Below are 17108 nucleotides of genomic sequence, written 5' to 3' on the forward strand. Positions count from 1 at the left end.
AATGATCTTCACAGCAACAAAGGGTATTTTTCCCCTTCAAAAAAGGAAAATAAAAAAAAAAGAAAATACCTCCTACCTAAAAACATAGAATTTCTAGTCTGTCATTTTCAACATGCTGTAGGGAACAGCTTTTAATAAGAGATCGGAAAAAAGTTTAAAAAAAATTATTCCAACAAGACTGGAAACAGAAGCATTTAAGTCATGATATTATTCCAATTACAGGGCTACATACAGATGTATGGATCAAAGACGGAAAGAATGATTAGGCCTTATGCTCCTACTCTTTTTTCATTAGCATTTTGACCTCTGTGACTTTTCTCCAGTGCATTTTTTTTCCACTAAGCTTTTTTAAAAAAAGTTTACGTAATTCAAAGATACAATGATACAATATCTATATTTATAGTTACGGGACATATATTTTTATAAGAAAGCGGTTATTAACTTCAGAGAGGAAAGGACAATGCAAATGACAACAGCATATGTTTGGGATCTTACCAGTAAGCCAGTAATGTTCAGAAATGTCAGTTCTGATGTAATGGTGGTCGTGAGAAGGGCCCAAAGAACGTGTTAGAGCAGTGTCTTTGCCAAGGAAATCAGAAGCTGTTCCAGCATAAAGATACTCATCTATAAATGAAAAAGAAATAGGGTTTCTACAGCTGTGGGGTAAACAAAATTAAAACTATTTGTGTTGTGTTAGGTGAACAACACCTGGGTTTAATTGGTCTATGAATTAATTTAACGTTTTAAATTCTTATTGGTTTATGTTTTAATGGGATTTTGGGTTCCATGAAGTTACTTACATTTAAATGAGGGTAATGTTTGTGATTATATGCCTGAGAAGTAAAGGAGTCCAAATCTAATTTAGGTACTCAGAAAAGCAAATTCCCAGACTTTAACGAGTGTTGAGCCCTTAAGAGTATAAAGATGTATTCAATCTGAGCTTCCTGCCCCGTGAGCACTGCCCGTGGACCTGGGGGCTGTGGCAAGGACTCGATCGTCTATCCATTCAAGCTAGTTCTTGTGTCCCAGACTTGCCACAGCCCTGATGGCATTGCTGTTCCTGGGCTTGAGATAATAAACATGATGGATGCTTCACTACAGCAGATTTGCAACTTGGCCCTTTCCTGGTGTAGGGATCTCCGTCCAACACTTCATTCACGAAGAAGAATTTAGGCACTATGGGAATTCTTCTCAACTGTGTAACATGTTAATAGTAGGAATATGGCTACAGACTCAAATTGTGATCATTTTAACATAGTGAGTGGTCCCACGAAAATAAATGAAACATCTTGCTTGAATAAGGCAGCCAGAATTTCCCTCAAAAGGAAACTATACCTACAATACAGTACAGTGCACTTCCCGCAATTGCAGTTACTAGTTAGTCTTCTGCCAGCCTTGTGGGCATTGTAAAACTTCAAAACCTTAAAATTGCATAATATTTTCTCTTTTCCTTCAGATCTAAGTATTTTTCTAAAAAGAAGCAAAGAACCACTATCATCGTGAATCTTTTTTACTGCTTAGTGCCTTTTGCACTTCTCTTTTTTTTTCTGAAAAATAACAAGATAGCTTTATTGATTGAAGAAGTTTGTTTTTTGTTTAATGACTTGCAACAATAAATCCCTGGAGTTTGTAAAAAGAAAAAAAGTTCTTGTTCATAAATATTAATCATATAAAAATTATAAGACACATAAAAATCCCCTTCCAGGAGTTCACTCTCCAGGTTTTCTGATACTTTGTGTGGAAACATTTCACAAGATCTTTTAGAGAGAAGTTCTTTGTTCTGAGTGAATGCAGAATAAATACTATTCAACATAGATATTTGTGTTTTCCTTTGCAAAAGCAGTAAATGCATTTAAAAAACAATAAGATCAAGGAAAAAAAAACAAACACAGCCCACGATCCACAAGCACTTTATCTGTCGAAAAAAGATCTATCAGCTTACTTTTTACCTCATTAATATTGTTACTTATGTATTATTTCCATGACAGTATTGGAAAGCAAATCTTTCAGACAGCATGTCGCCTTTGTAAAGAAACAATAGTGCATTCTGAAAGGTATTTGTCATAATGAGGAACGGGCAGGATAATTGGTGTTTGCTAACTGACAAGCACTCAGTGATCGATAAATCTGAAGGGCTAACAGCAATTCTCCACCCTTGCTTAGGCTCTGCTGACAAGGTGTTTTCAGCACTGCTCTCGGCTTTTGGTATCTCTCATTCCAAGTTCCAGTTAATGTCCAGAACAGTTTTAGCGAGCGGTAATTTGTACTAGAAGATGGATGATGAGCAGGTGGTTTTTCAGTCAAAAAAAAAAAGCTTTTCAAATTTATTTGTGGAATTTACTTGGGTAAAATGCTGTGTAGAATACAAAGAGAGATTACATATTTCTGCAAAGAATGAAAATTACTCAGTCATGTTAACCTACATATATGAGTGAAAATATAATGAAAAATTATTTAGCTTATATATGTATAACCGATTACAAAGTGCTTTCTGAATGATACAAGTAATCTTTATTGCCATCTTACACATAAACAAAATTAGGCAGAGAGAAGTGACATGCCAAAGTTTACTCCTCTTGTCAGTGGCAGAGATGGGAACTGAGCTCCCCTGAGTCCCAGGGCAGTATCTCAGCTGTGAGCTATACTGCTTTCCTTGCACTTTTGGGAATAAAGTAATCATCAAAAGATTGGCCAAGAACACATCCTTTGGTCAGGCCTGTAACTCTTTACAGTGCTCCTGGTATGTTATTGTGAAGCAATTGAGACCAGGCACAGTCAGAGATGGGATACTAGAATACCCTGACCACTAATTTTATCTACCATGAAAATTCTTATTTACTGAAGTTCATGTCTGAGTTAGCTAAAACACTGCAGCTTCTTCATTTCACATGATTTAATAGAGCAGTCAAAACACTAGGGTGCTACTGGAATTAGCCAACACTATAATAAATCACTGAGTTCCATTGCATTAAAAAAAGAAAAAGAAAAAAATAAGTTAAAGTTTCTAAAATCCCATTTTAAAAATAGACTTCATGGTCATTAAACAGTACTAGGGGTCCCTGAGAAGAATGAGCACTGGATTTAATCTATTGTTTTTAATAAAGGAAGTCCTGCTCCATCTGTTGGGTCAGAATCACAAATCATCTATCTTATTATCTGAGAATAAAGACGGAACATTAGTCATATTCTTTTTATAACACAGAGTGACCGATACTTCAAAGCATTGTCACGACTGCTCTTTGGCTGTAAATGAAAACGTCATGGTGCTTCACTCTTATCTTGTATTCATATACTTGACGGACAAGTTAAATGAAAATTGTCCAAAGCTATGAACCAAACCATGACAAAAGTAGCTCTTATAGTGATTTGAAATCTAGAGGTCAAACTGACATTCCTTGGCACCAAATGTCAGACCACACAGAGCTGTGATGCACGCAGCAGGCTGATTGCACTATCTTGTTCCTAGGCTTCCAGCTTCAGAAGTGGCTACTCAAGTAAATAGAAACCTCAAAAATGTATTTATGGAAATAGTAGATGTCAGCAAACTTCAAAGGGCAGAACATATTGATAATTGCAGAAAGAGGCCCAGAAGCGCTTCAAACTTTGTCTGTCTGTGTGGGTTTTTTTTTGTTGTCTTCTTAAAGGAGAAATGACTGGGTGAGGAGGAAACCGCCTTCCTGCTCAACTGGCAGAGGCTTCACAGCTGCTCCGATGTCCCTGTTTGTGTTGCTGCACTTCCAGCTCTTTGGTATCTGCAGACTACAGTCTCCCTCAGCTCTGAGAGCACAAACCAGCACCAGAAACATGGCTAATGCCAGAGGAGCTCTAATGCTGGCATCTGCTGAGCCTCTGACCCCAGACTTCGCGTTATGAAGCCGTTGCATATCTGAGGGGAGTGCCTGGCTCTGATGGTTTCCTACCTGCCGTCACTGAAGCAAATGGCTGCTGAGGATCGAAAGGGCATTTCAACCTGCCAGACTCCAAGTTCTGCGTATCCAGCCGGAACACCGTTTCCTGAGAACAAACACATAATCGTTATCCTGGTGTGGGTGCAGAGAAAAAGTCATTTAGACAAAAGTTCTGCTAACATATGAAGTGAAGGTGTATTAGACCATGCAGCTGCCATCTCAGCATTGATGTTTATGGTTCATGTATCTTGATTTTTTCACTTATTTTAATGTATCCTGTTCACACTATACTAAAACACAAATCATAAAAAAATACAATTATTTTCAGAAAAAAAAGATGCATTGTTCATTTCTACTCGGATTAAAAGCCAAATTGTACTTAAAAGACACTGGCTTCCATTTGGAAAAGTGCTGATAGACTGTGTTGCAACTGGAGACCCAGAAGGGATTCTGGCTGACTCATAAATATCTCCAGGGCCTGCTGAATAATGTTCGTGGCAGACACAGTTCAGCCCCCTTTAAATGGAAGCAGCATATGCTCTTTCTTGTTATTTTTTAACAAGGCTAATGATACAAGAGATATCAGAATAGATCCTTCCTTGCAGTTCTCAAATACAGTGTGATTAATTCCTGGTTCGCAGAACAAGGCCATAGATGAAGATAAAGAAAAAAAAATATTTAAAAACCATTTCTGATGTTTTCAGTGGGCAATCAACAACTCTATTCTTGTAAGCAGTAACTTGAAGTTTTACTACAGCTTTGAATTGCCCAAATGGATGCTTTTACTTATTCCTTTGATTAACTACCTAATAGCATGCTTAACCTGAAACCTGTAGTGAGTCCTTCTGAAGGCAAACTGATTGCTCAGAAGAGCAAAGAGAAGTCTTTGCAAATGCAGAGACTTGATTTTCAGAATTCTGCTGCTCTTAGATCAGGGATAAAGCCTACAGAAGTACAGTTAACATGCTCTCCTACCTAGAGTGATGTTTAAAATCCCACTAGTGCACAAGAATGAAATTCTTGTGGGTTTAATGTCTATTGTAGGGACAATACACCTCTGCCTTGCAAGAGGACTGAAAAATATAAATGACAGTTAAATATGCTCAACGATGTCCACGTAGGATCAGACTTCATCCTTAATGTACATCAGATTATAAATGACCAAACCTTTCTATTTCATTGAAGTGTCTCCTGAACTCTCTAGGCGCAGAAGACAAAAGCTCAGGATACTGAATAATTAAGCTCCTTAAGAGAAAAGAAAAATCAATTCCAATCTATGAACATCATTCCACTTCCTCCAGTTATCCTGGCTGATACAAAGCTGAATTTAATCATCAAAGAACAACACTTCTTGTCTTCCCAAACTTGTGGGATATCAGGTAAACCAAATTCTGGGGCTACTGAAGTGGGACAGAGCACACCAAGGACAAAACTAAATTAAAAAATAAGCTTTTTTTTTTTTCCTGACAATGTTATGTTGGTGCCCCATTTTCCTTTCTTCTAAGTGCAGCCCTGAGCTGCTCAGAGGACTCTTGTCATATCACATGCAAAGAGGCTGTCTATAAATCCAACAGTACTCAAGGGACCGAGGGCTGTATAGATCAACATCAAATATTTCAGACTTTACCCAGGCAAACTAATGGACACTACCAGTCATTCACATAGAATTAACCTCCTGCTTTCACTTTAGACAAAGCTTTCAAAGAAAAGCCCGTCCCTTGGGGAGCTGTGGCTAACAGCACCAACAGTGCCAAGCCTCTTCTTCACTGGCCAAGAGAAGTTTTGGCAGTGACTTCAGCAACAGCAAGACTAGGACTTTAATCCCCTTTAATTGTGTGATCCCGTAGGGGATTTGTACTGGTTCAAAAGCAGTGTGTGCTGTGGTTTGGGTCACCTGATCCACACTGTTTTTCTTTCTGTTTTCACAGCACTGTCACTGGCCAGCAGACCACTGGGCAGATCCACCAGCAGCTTTTGAAGGTCAACACGGCATTGCCTAGTTTCACAGCCTCCACGAAGCTGTCTCAGGCCCTCGCTCTCCCAAGCATCCCACAGCTTCCTGTAGTGGTTGCTAATTACCAAACATTGGTTATCAATTCTTATAAACCAGAAATAAAAAACAGGGGAAAAAAAAGAAAAAAAAAAAAAGATCAGAATAATGGATCTGCAATAAAAATACTTTGAATTACTACATAGGACTCCTGGCTTCAGTTCCTACAACCAGGAGACATTTTCAGCTGCCTGTAAAATTCACATCAATGGCTTTGTCCTTGGCACCCTCCTGCCATGTCAAATTTATCTGTAGCGGCAGTGCAAGGACAGTGGTTGTAGGGTGATTGGGGTCTGAGAAGGAAAGGGAAAAATATGCCTCATGCCATTCACAGCTGTTAATTCAGTAAAAAGCTGTAGAAGAGATGCACCGTCAGAAAAGGCATGAGTAGTTCCGAAAACTGTCCTACCTACCACTGCAGCTGAGCAAGTAGCCGGAACGCAGGAGAGGCAGGATTGGGAGACAGTGAGGGGATTAAGAAACAATACCAGGATTCTTCTTCCATTTCCTCTCATAAGGTAATTGATCACGTCTAATTGAGACAGACCCCTTGTCTAGACTCACTGCCGGAATGAACAATCAGGCCAAATCCATAATTTCATAAAGTCTGATGAAAACCACCTTCACAAACAAAGTAGTTAAAGTTGCAATGGTAGAGTGAATAAGGCATCTTACTAATGACCCAGAGGTAAACGAAAGCCTGAATAATACTATTGCTGAGAGCTGTTCTGTTCAATTCAGCTGTATATTTGATCACTCATGCTAAGGAATCAGCATGATACAAGGGGTCTAAAATTTCATTTGCTTCAACTGGAATATTTAAACTAGTGAAGCAAAGAAGCCTACAAAATTATTTCTTTGCAAGCCCAGTTATACAGCATATACTAAACAATACCAGGAGCAATAATGGCTTATTAGGGAAAGAGCAACACTGTACAGACTTCAGGTACCTTCATTTTTCTGTAACATGGGCAGCACCTCAGAGCTGGTAAACCAGCCCACAGATTGTGTGGAATATAATGATGGGCCTCAGCCTGGGCAAGCATTAATAACTTTATTTCCTTTTTCCTTCCTTTTTTCTGTAAGCATCTGTCCTTGATTCTGTACGTCAGAATAACTCCAAAGAGTATATATTTCAGGTTATTGCATTTAATAATATATCATTAGGCCTTATTTCTAGTATTCTAGAATTTCATTGAGACCCAAAGAAAAGCGAAAACTATATCTCTAGCAGGATAGGAAGCCTTCACCACAGGCAAGCAGCCAGACAGGTCACATCTTGACACCGTCTGAGAACTGAGCCAGCGTTATAAATAGCCAAGGTGTTATACATATAGGAGTTAAAAAGAGACTTGTGTACTAAGTGGATGCTTGACACAACACCAAAATGCTTCTGTTGTGGGGGTTAGGTCTCAAACATTTTACCACTTAGGATAGAGATTTCTTTGTCATCAGCAAATGAAGACCAATCAGCTGCTGACTTCAGATCCGGAATACGCCACTAGTGATGAAGAATACCCGACGTGTACTTAGCGACAGGGCTGCAAACCATCTGAGCAGTCCTGAGGTGCCATGCTTGGACTCAGGCTCGGAGACCCTTTACAAACTCTATATTACTGTCATGCACTAGGAACAGGAAATCATGTCTGTGGACCAAGGGTATATATACAGTAAAAAATAGAACTACGAGTGCCATCTTGAACTCTGCATGTGCGTGTCTGCGCACATAAGCAGAAAATATGTGCGGAAATGACTTACTAGACAGAAAGACATCTGGGTTAAATGTTCTCTTCACTTAGTTAATCATACTAAAGTGCCGTTCTGAAGAACTTTGTGTATTAAGCCTTACTTAGGAAAGTGCTTGGTTCAAAAGCGATACGCACATATCAAATGTGAGAACACAAGTTCCTGCAAAATTCACCATTTACTCTGTTATTTATGAAAACTGCTGTCAGTTCATTTTTTACACACTCGCATAGTATTTTCCAATCTTGAATGAATGCTAAACAAGATGAGGGTTATTCCTTGACATGTCAGAGTAGTGAGCAAATTTAATTACCTCTTTGTGAGTTCCAAGTTCAATGTATCCACAGAGAGGGTGAAACGCTCCTGTTCCACAGACATAAACATGAGTTCGGTTGTAGGGTTGAAGAACCCTGATAAAATTGGCACATTCTGTCTATTGGGAAAAGAAAGAGAAAGGTTAATTTTCATGTTTATTCTTCTCTTTCACATAATACATTGTGTTAGGTTATAGCCATAGTATTGGTGTATTTAAACTCAAAACTACTGTAGCAGAGACTGTTTACTAAATAGTTCAAAGTGGTGACAGCTACAGTTTTGCAGCGGTTGTCTACTAAACAGTTCATCAGTCAGACTTGCAAGCCTAATTCCGCTCAAATTCTTACAGCTATGAGAAGTTATGTGGTAACAGTACAGTTTGGAGGATATCTGCTCAGCCTGTCAACAACTGGGCAGAGGTCAAAGAGCCACAGGATTAGTCTGGCTACTAATCCTCCTGCCTTTGCTCCCAATTCAGAGTTCTGTGCAAGCCTTAACACCAAAGATGACACGATAGAAATCATTGTGGCAGACTGAAGGGCTTCAACAGGTTTCCAAGGGTATTTTTTCTGTATGAGTGAATCCTCTTTGTGCCAACCACATCCGACTGGTCACTCTTATTTGGGCATTTTGGAGTCCTGTGGGATGCTTGCGTCAGTCCTGGCTCTAGCTGGGTTTGGTCCTCGCTGGTAAGCAACACAGGCAGCTGCTGCACACTGCAAGAGTGCTACGTGGGGTGGTAGAAAAGGTTTGCTGCAACCTTCCCCAAAATTAAACAAATATATATAAATATAACAAGGTACTTAGGAGGGAATACACAGGAGCTATTCATACATCCAAGCTACCATCCTACACCTAAGTGAGAGGCAAGTTGCAGAGACAACGTAGGAAGGAAAAAGGAGATATTTATTATCTATGTCCAAAACAAATATTCCCCTCTCTGGTCCCTTTCCTTTTGTCTCCGCATAGAAATAGATCAGCACCAATCCTCCATATAGGCTAGTATCAGAATTTTCCCACTGCTCAGCAGAGGTGTTGTTTAGTTTTGGTCTGCTGTAAAGATAAGGGTAGCAATAAGTTAGGATAAAAAGTTGAAATTCCTCAGGCAGAAAGCTGAGAGAGTGTTTTGAGCTGAAGTCTACCTTGGTAACAGACAAGCTGGATAGAAACCACAGGATTTGTGAAGAGAAAAGGAAGGAATTTTATTATACAGATGGGATATGTTTACATTTCTAGTGGGTTCTGGACACATGATGTAATCTGTGCTATGCAAAAGAGATATGAAAGTTTTATTGCATATATGAATGCACCTTAAATACGCTTCCTAAAGAGACTTCCTAAAGAAGATTTTCTCAAGCTAATGAGTTTGAGACTTTGTTTTAATCTTAACTGCAGCTGTCTGCAAATTAAGTTAAGTTGTACTCTGCTCTGCTATTCTGTTTTGTTAATGAATTATAATTAAGTTACATTCAGGATATTCCCGAGAAAAAAACAAGCAGTTTGATAGGAAATAAAGGGTTTCAGGAGAATATTGCCTGGGATACTTTTCAGAAGAAAGTCTATTCATCTCTCAACTGCATTTATTACATACAAGGATGGCTTAACATGATTGATGTTTATCATATTGAATATTTTTTCCTGAAGCATTGACATTTAAAGAAAAGACAGAAGTGTAAATTTTTTTGAAGCTAAAATAACCCAGTTCATTAGTTCAGGAAAAAAGTGTAAGAACAGCTTACTAATCCATTTTATGCATTTAGAAACAAATGCACAGATATACAATATTCTCAACAATAATGAAAAATATTTACCATACTTACATGGGCATCTTTCCCAGCTAATTTGCATAATTCTACCTTTTCTTTTGCTGCAGGCCAGTAAATCTGTAAAATAATTAAAAAAAAGAGAGAGATTATGAATATTATAAATTGTCCTGTGACTGTAGTTTAACTATTTCCTCGAATGAACAGTTAAGACAGATTTATGCATGTTGAAGGAATTTGCATGTAAATTGAAATGGACATGACTTTGAATACAGGGTTCCATTACAAAAAATGAAGAGGTTTTAAATGTTCATTTCTCCATTGGCTATAGGTACATTTAAAAAGTAGCTAGTCAATCTGGCTAGCACACCTTGTCACCATTATGAATGCTGTGTTTTCCTCACAGATATGATGAGTCAAATAGTCTTGAAACTAAACTGACTGCAAAACAAGTAAATTACATTTGTGATTAATTTGGTCCTGTGAACTTGCCAAAGCTGTTATAAAAAAAATGCATAGCTGTTACTGCCAATTTTCAAATGAAAAGAACTTTTGTTCAAAAACTAAAGGTAGCTTAAGGGAAATTTGTAGAACAAAAAGTACATTTGACAGAAATCAATAGCACACAGATTAAAAATACGATTCTTCAACATTGACTGAGCTGACTGAGAAAATGACGTAGAAGTTTAGAAAAGAATGGTGTACCTTCAAGAATTCACAGCATATATTATTAGTTTCTCTTTATTCTTTCATCTGCACTGCAGAATTCTGTGCTTTTAGTGCAGATGGAGCCAGATGACAAATGACTATCTGTTACTGTAATGTCAGTTATGTTGGTGAAGAAATATCAATGAACAACCGCTCAGGTTCTGGGTCATTGATTTCAATTAAACAGTGAAAACTGAATATTATTGAGTATACGTTTGATTCTATTAAATTCAAAATAGAAGCTAAATACAGTGTTCCAGAATCACCATACTAAACATGGATCTTCTTTCCTTCTTATTTTGACAAGAAAAAGCTATAGCCATTTCTCTTGACTAACAACAAAAATAACAAATAACTAATTTTTGAGTAAATATTGGTCAGGAAATTGCCTGAAGTTCCAGGAACCAGCATGCAGATTACTAGTAGTCACAGATGCTTTAGAGTAGTATCGAGTCTCGAATCACACTTCATAAAATCTTAAATAATGAAATATATAGGAATAAATAATTACTATACTCTGCATTAGGAAAAAAGATCATCGTCAAGGAAGGATGCACAACTCAACAACATGCAAAAGGAGATAGTTGCTGTAATATTGCCTTTCTCTCACCCAGCTGTTGGCACCTGGCAGTATGTGGCTTGCCACATAAGCGGGCAGAGTCCCCATACTGGTAAGGAAAGAGAAAGAGTGCACTGTGTCAAACAGCTTTATCACTGTCCAAAATCTACTGTCAGTGTTCCTCTAAATCTGGAAACAGTCTTTTTACTTCACTTCTTCCTCTTCTCTTCCCAGTGCAAATGGATGTGTTTGCTTTCTGCAAGGAAACTAATTTCCTCTCAAATGAATTTACAGTTACCTTTACAATTAGAAGCTCTTAGTAAAGATAATGTATTTTAAGTTACTTAAGCCTTAACCCCTTATGGCAATATTTACTTAGAGATAAGGAAATATAACATCTCAGCACCCGAGCATGAATTTACTTTCCCAGAGCATTTTCTCAGAGTGATGTCGCGATAACATCCAGGTACAAAAATGCACTTTGATATCAGCCATGCCAGTGTGTCTGAATTACACAGCATACAATGACAGAAAGTACAGAGGAAAGTATTGGGAGTGTTGCAAAGCGATCAGGAAGAGCTGAGGGTAGCACCAATGAACTCATCTGGTATCTTCCTGGGCAGAGTGGGATGGGTCTCTCTTGTAGCACTGGTCTGACCTAAGTGCCACTTGATAAGGAGATGGAGAGCCTGAGGCTTAAGAAGTGCTGGTGAAGAAAAAATAGTGAAAAGGAATGGCTGGAGGAGTATAAAATCATTTCTCTCCAAACAGATTTGCCCAAGTAGACTTAAGCCAAGATCCAGCTGTCCAGCTTTGGAGCCCTCAGCACAGGGAAGACATGGACCTGTTGGAGCGGGCCCAGAGGAGGGCCACAAAAATGATCAGAGGGATGGAACACCTTTCCTATGAGGAAAGTCTGAGAGAGTTGGGGCTGTTCAGCCAGGAGAAGATCTTATTGCAGCCTTTCAGTACTTAAAGGGGACTTCTAAGAAAGATGGGGATAAACTTTTTAACAGGGCCTGTTGCAATAGGACAAGCGGTAATGGCTTTAAACTAAAAAAGCGTAGATTTAGACTGAATATAAGGAAGAAATTTTTTACAGAGAGGGTGGTGAAACAATGGAACGAATTGCCCAGAGAGGTGGTAGATGCCCCATCCCTGGAAAATCTGAAGGTCAGGTTGGACAGGGCTCCAAGCAACCTGATCTAGTTAAAGATGTCCCTTCTCATTGCAGAGAGCTTGGACTAGATGACCTTTAAAGCTCCCTTCCGACACAAACCATTCTATGATTCTATAATCTGACCTTCAGCTCACTTGTATACAAACTCTATGGCCAATTCTGCCCAAGATCCCTGTATCAGTAATAGAGAATGCTAGAGGTCTTTGAGGGTTTATGGAGATCTCTGGCCAAACTTTTGGCATCCAGCCAGGTGCAGAAGATAACCCTTTGTAGCCTTTTGAAAATACCCAGTTCTCCTTGCCGACAGAAGAACCAGACCCCTGCTTTTGGAGGCCCAGTTACATTCAAACACATCTGCTTGAAGAAATCACACATGTTAATGGACTCAACTCTACCCACAATTCTTGTACAGATTCCTTCATGGGAAACAGTATTTGTCATACAAGCTGGACTAGGCAGCCTGAGATATACACACTTCCTTTTCTATGATAATTAATTACAGTCAATTATCATAGAAAAATCAATTGTTTTACTTTCTGGGTACTCAACAGCCTCAATATTTAGCATTTTACAAGACTACATTAGACAATGAAAAGCGAAGCTAAGTGATCCAACGTTAAAATCAATTTGCAATTGTATATGGGGGAGTTCAAGTGATATTTGCTTTCCATAACAGAATGAAATGTTCCCAGAAACTGTCAGTTCTAAATTGCAATAGGTCAAGAAAAATGCATCATAAATAATGATCCAATGTGTTGAGCAAGCAAGCATAAACTTCATCATGAGCTGTGCAACAGTACCATAGGTCTGGTTCCTTCAAACACTGACACACAAGAAACTTCACACATGTGAAATAGTCTCACTGAATTTTTATGTGCATAAGCTTATTTACATGCATCTGTGGTGACTTTTCTGTAGGGGGTAAGATTAAAGCTTAGTATTATATTTTATTCAGACAAATTACTTAGTTTCACAAGATGCAAGTAGTTAGACTAGATGCTTCAGTAGTTTCTTTAATATTTAAAATCTTTGAGCCTGTAGACAACTTTGAAATTGGTCATTTTGTTTCATAATTTTTTTCAGTTCACAGACTGAATTCACAATGGTAACATCTTATTTAACAAAGTCTTTCTCCCAAGTTCCTTAAAAAGTAAAACCTCAAAGAAAGAAAAAAAACCCCAGACAACCAAACAATACATAATAATGGTGACAACACTGACATGTAAAATTATAATAGTTTCATGATACAAAAAACAGAAATTATACATGTATATTTTATGGTTACATCTGTGTCTGGAATGACTGAATAAGTCTTAGAATAGCAAGATGGGGTTACTGAATTTAAGGTAAGAGTGTAACTAGTTGAAATACATTAACTATATACTTAAAAGGGATTATTGTCTTCTCTTAATCTTCAGTTTATTTTCCTTTCCAAATATCTATATCAGAATTCCAAAGGTCGGCTACTGTCATGAATTCCTGATTTTATCTTCTATATCCTGATTAAAAAAAATACCTTACCATTACTTTTAAATCACTCTACAAATATTTTCTTAAATTTAGCAACAGGAAAGAAATTAAAATCTCCAAATAAATGTGAGTTAATAAGTTCTCTGCTAGCAGAGAGAAAGAAAACCTCCCAGGAGTACAAAATTAAGTAGTACACAAGTGTAGGACAGATAAGGTATCACTTTCAAGGGGAGCTCTAAATTGATTTCTGATTAAAACCAAACATTATGAACCACAAAGGTCCTTTTCAGATCAGGGGCAAAGTAATTTCTAAAAGTAACATTTTTCATTCCTCCAAACTTGCATTTTTACTAGAAGAAAGGAATGAAAAGGGAAAAGGTGAACTAAACAAACAAAAAAATATATTATCTACATATATAATTGATACATCGTTCATATATATGTCATTATATGTACACACAAATAATAGCTGGACTCACTTCTAAGAGTTTCATTTCAGCTGCCATCTGTCATGAAATAACAATGCTGGTTACAAGAGAGTATTTTCCTCATCTTTCTGTGTCTATCTTTCTCTGTCTAATTTTGTTCCTAGGCTAACACTTAGACTATAAATCCGTGGGGGAAGTGATGGCTCAAAAATAGGACAGTGAACTCTGATTCCAAAGAAACTGTTGTATGAAAGTACAGCTTTTCCAAGAGTACTATCTAATGAAGTTACCAAGTCTGGGATGATGCAGGACTTAACCAAAAGAGTGAAAAATACTATATATTGTCACAACACAACAGAGGAGGAGCACAAGATATTTAAGCAAATCACAGGACTGTTGGTCTTATTCATCTGTTTCTAATGCTTCAAAACAAATTTTTAGTTAGGGAAGGAATAATGAAGTTTCCCATGAAAGTGGACTTTGGTACAAAAGACAATATAACTTGGTAAAGAGTTGTTATTCCACTTCAGTATTGTACTTTAATAACATAGCTGAATTGCATACTATATTAATGTGGTAGAGCTCCTCTTTATCAGGGCTCTGAAGCTGCCACATGGAAGCTGATTAGCTCAGTTGGAAAAAGTAGTCATTATTACAAGAATAAATGGTCTGATAAGTAAAGAACTTGTGGTAAAAAGTTACTCATGAAGTTCCTCAAGAAGCAGTGTCAGAACTCATTCTATTTCATATACCCTTCAGCAGCTTTGGCAAAAACTCAGCACTCTTCAGCAATTGCAGAGGACAGAAAGTTGGGAAGCATCACTAATACAAATGAAGACTGGTAATACTATGCAGGAAGAATCAGAGGGTTCTGAAGACCAGAATTATAAACAGTCAGAGGTAATGGGTATAAGCTGGTCATAAATAAATATAACCTGTAGATTAAAAATAAATAAATGTGTAACATCACCCTAACAAGGTTCTGGTCTTTAGCAATGACCTTGCTAAAGAAGTTGCATGAAGTATCACACAAGGCCCCTTACAGCAGATTTGGACCAGATTACAAAAGGAATAACTGCTACATGAGGCAGCTGCTGGTGATAACAGCGAGTGAGACCAATTGACTAATGTGACTCCTTCCAGATTCGTGTCCCCAAGACAGTCACGCTCACACCAGCAGCAAGCATTTGAGTGTCCCATTGAGGTCGATGGCTTTCAGCAGCCCTAGGGGTTTCACTGGAGACTCTCACATGCTTGATGCTGCACACGTGCTTCAGCACTTCTCTATCAGTACAGTCTCTGGTACGAGAAACCCCGAAGAGTTTTATTAGTGGTACATGTAACGCCAGCAGCATGTGTCTGTATCTGGAGTGAAGGACGTCAGCTGATCAGCATGTCTAATAACACTCACTCACTGAATTTGAGTCCTGTGAAGCAAGGCATTGCTTCCTTCTGTTTCAAAGGCATAAGAGATATTACAAACACTTAGAGGAAAACTACACTGATTTTAAAGAGCTACTTGATGCAGCAAAATAAAGCTTGCTTTCTTACCTTATTTATTTCTATGTACTGGATATTCATTATACTGATGCTTGAGGGAAGGCACGCAATAAAATAACAGCTTCCTGGACATCAAAATGTCTCATTAAGTCTCTATGAATCATGTGGACCATAACTCAGCAGCTTAAGCTCATTGTTATGAACGAATTCCCCATACAACATTCCCAACTGGAACTTGCAAAGAACAGAGCCAGATTGAGCTGTTAAACCCATTGCCACACTGGCATGTGCAATATACTTGCCCTGAGAAACTCTCCTCCATGTGAAACTACTACCCTGCATGAAAAAAAAGGATTCATGACAGCCCATTGTGACCATAAAGCAGATACAGTAAAGAGAGAAACATGATCCAAAAACACCAAAGTAAACCAGGAGACAGTCTAATCCCAGTTTTGTCATTGGCCTACTATATGTGACAGTGAGGTTTCAATTTTCCCACAAGCAAATGACAATAATGTGACTTGTTTGTTTTTGTTTTTTCTGAACAATTTAATAATTCAAAGCTGAAAAATGAAAAACAAAGAAAAATAGTAAGATCAAGGAACACTGGGAAAAGGTATGACAGTGATCCTACTATAAGACTGTTCTGATGCTGCATAAGACAATATTATAAATATCACAGCCCAACACCATATGAGTGGGTGTTCATGGATTGCTTCCTGAGAACCAGGACATTTGTCACTTCTGTACACTGACACTGGATCACTTCACGGAAAGTTACTGCAAGCACTAGAAATGTATTGAATTTCCCAACAAACACTGGAAAAAATGCCATGCTTTTTTAGTATTATTTTGCTGAAAACAGAAAGTATTTTAATTAATGAGTGAATGAGCTGATTTTAGCACAGCATGCATGTATACCAGTTGCTCTCTAAGTACCTCACATCTGTTACATTCACATGTCCAGTGTGGGAAGTCCACAACTTGGGGAACTGGACTGATTGTTCTCATATACAAATCCTAAGAGGAAGGTTACCCTAAGAATTTCTTATAACTGGCTCCCATTGTACATGCTGTAACTCTGGAATTCAATATTTTAAAGTCATCAACAAAAAAAGGAAGCTAACACATCTAAGTTCCTTATCTGAATTTCCCCCTTTATCTGAAACCTAACTAGATTGTTTTTAGAGTTAGATTTTTCACCTAGCTTTCTTTTTAACAGTTTTATCTCAGAAATACTTAGAGATTCCTAAAACTCGGGAAGGTATTCTTAAATCTCTTTCATTTTATATCCGCCACAGACCCTCCGTCTTCCATCAGGTATTCCTAAACCCTGATGCACTAATTCCTATGACATACACATTCAGGGAGACATTTGATCAGAATTTCCAACTCCAACTATTTCATAGCAGCAGAAAATTGGACCTCTGAAAGATATAACTTGATGTAGCATGGTGGTGGGAAGAAGATATAATGATGTA

At 37.9% G+C, this 17108-nt stretch overlaps 1 protein-coding gene across 3 annotated transcripts in view; it reads right to left on the reverse strand.

The window, feature by feature from the left end:
- The window catches only part of SEMA3D (semaphorin 3D), a 151915-nt gene that overhangs the window by 63951 nt on the left and 70856 nt on the right, over window positions 1–17108 (reverse strand). For all 3 annotated transcript variants that reach the window (XM_075427988.1, XM_075427987.1, XM_075427989.1), the window contains exons 4-7: window positions 9840–9902; window positions 8018–8137; window positions 3921–4014; window positions 496–624 (exon numbers count right to left, since the gene is read on the reverse strand). In XM_075427988.1, the coding sequence (XP_075284103.1) occupies window positions 496–624; window positions 3921–4014; window positions 8018–8137; window positions 9840–9902 (406 nt within the window). The remainder of the gene's footprint in view (window positions 1–495; window positions 625–3920; window positions 4015–8017; window positions 8138–9839; window positions 9903–17108) is intronic.

The sequence above is a fragment of the Opisthocomus hoazin genome, chromosome 8 (genome assembly GCF_030867145.1).
Source record: "Opisthocomus hoazin isolate bOpiHoa1 chromosome 8, bOpiHoa1.hap1, whole genome shotgun sequence".
Lineage (NCBI taxonomy): Eukaryota > Metazoa > Chordata > Aves > Opisthocomiformes > Opisthocomidae > Opisthocomus > Opisthocomus hoazin.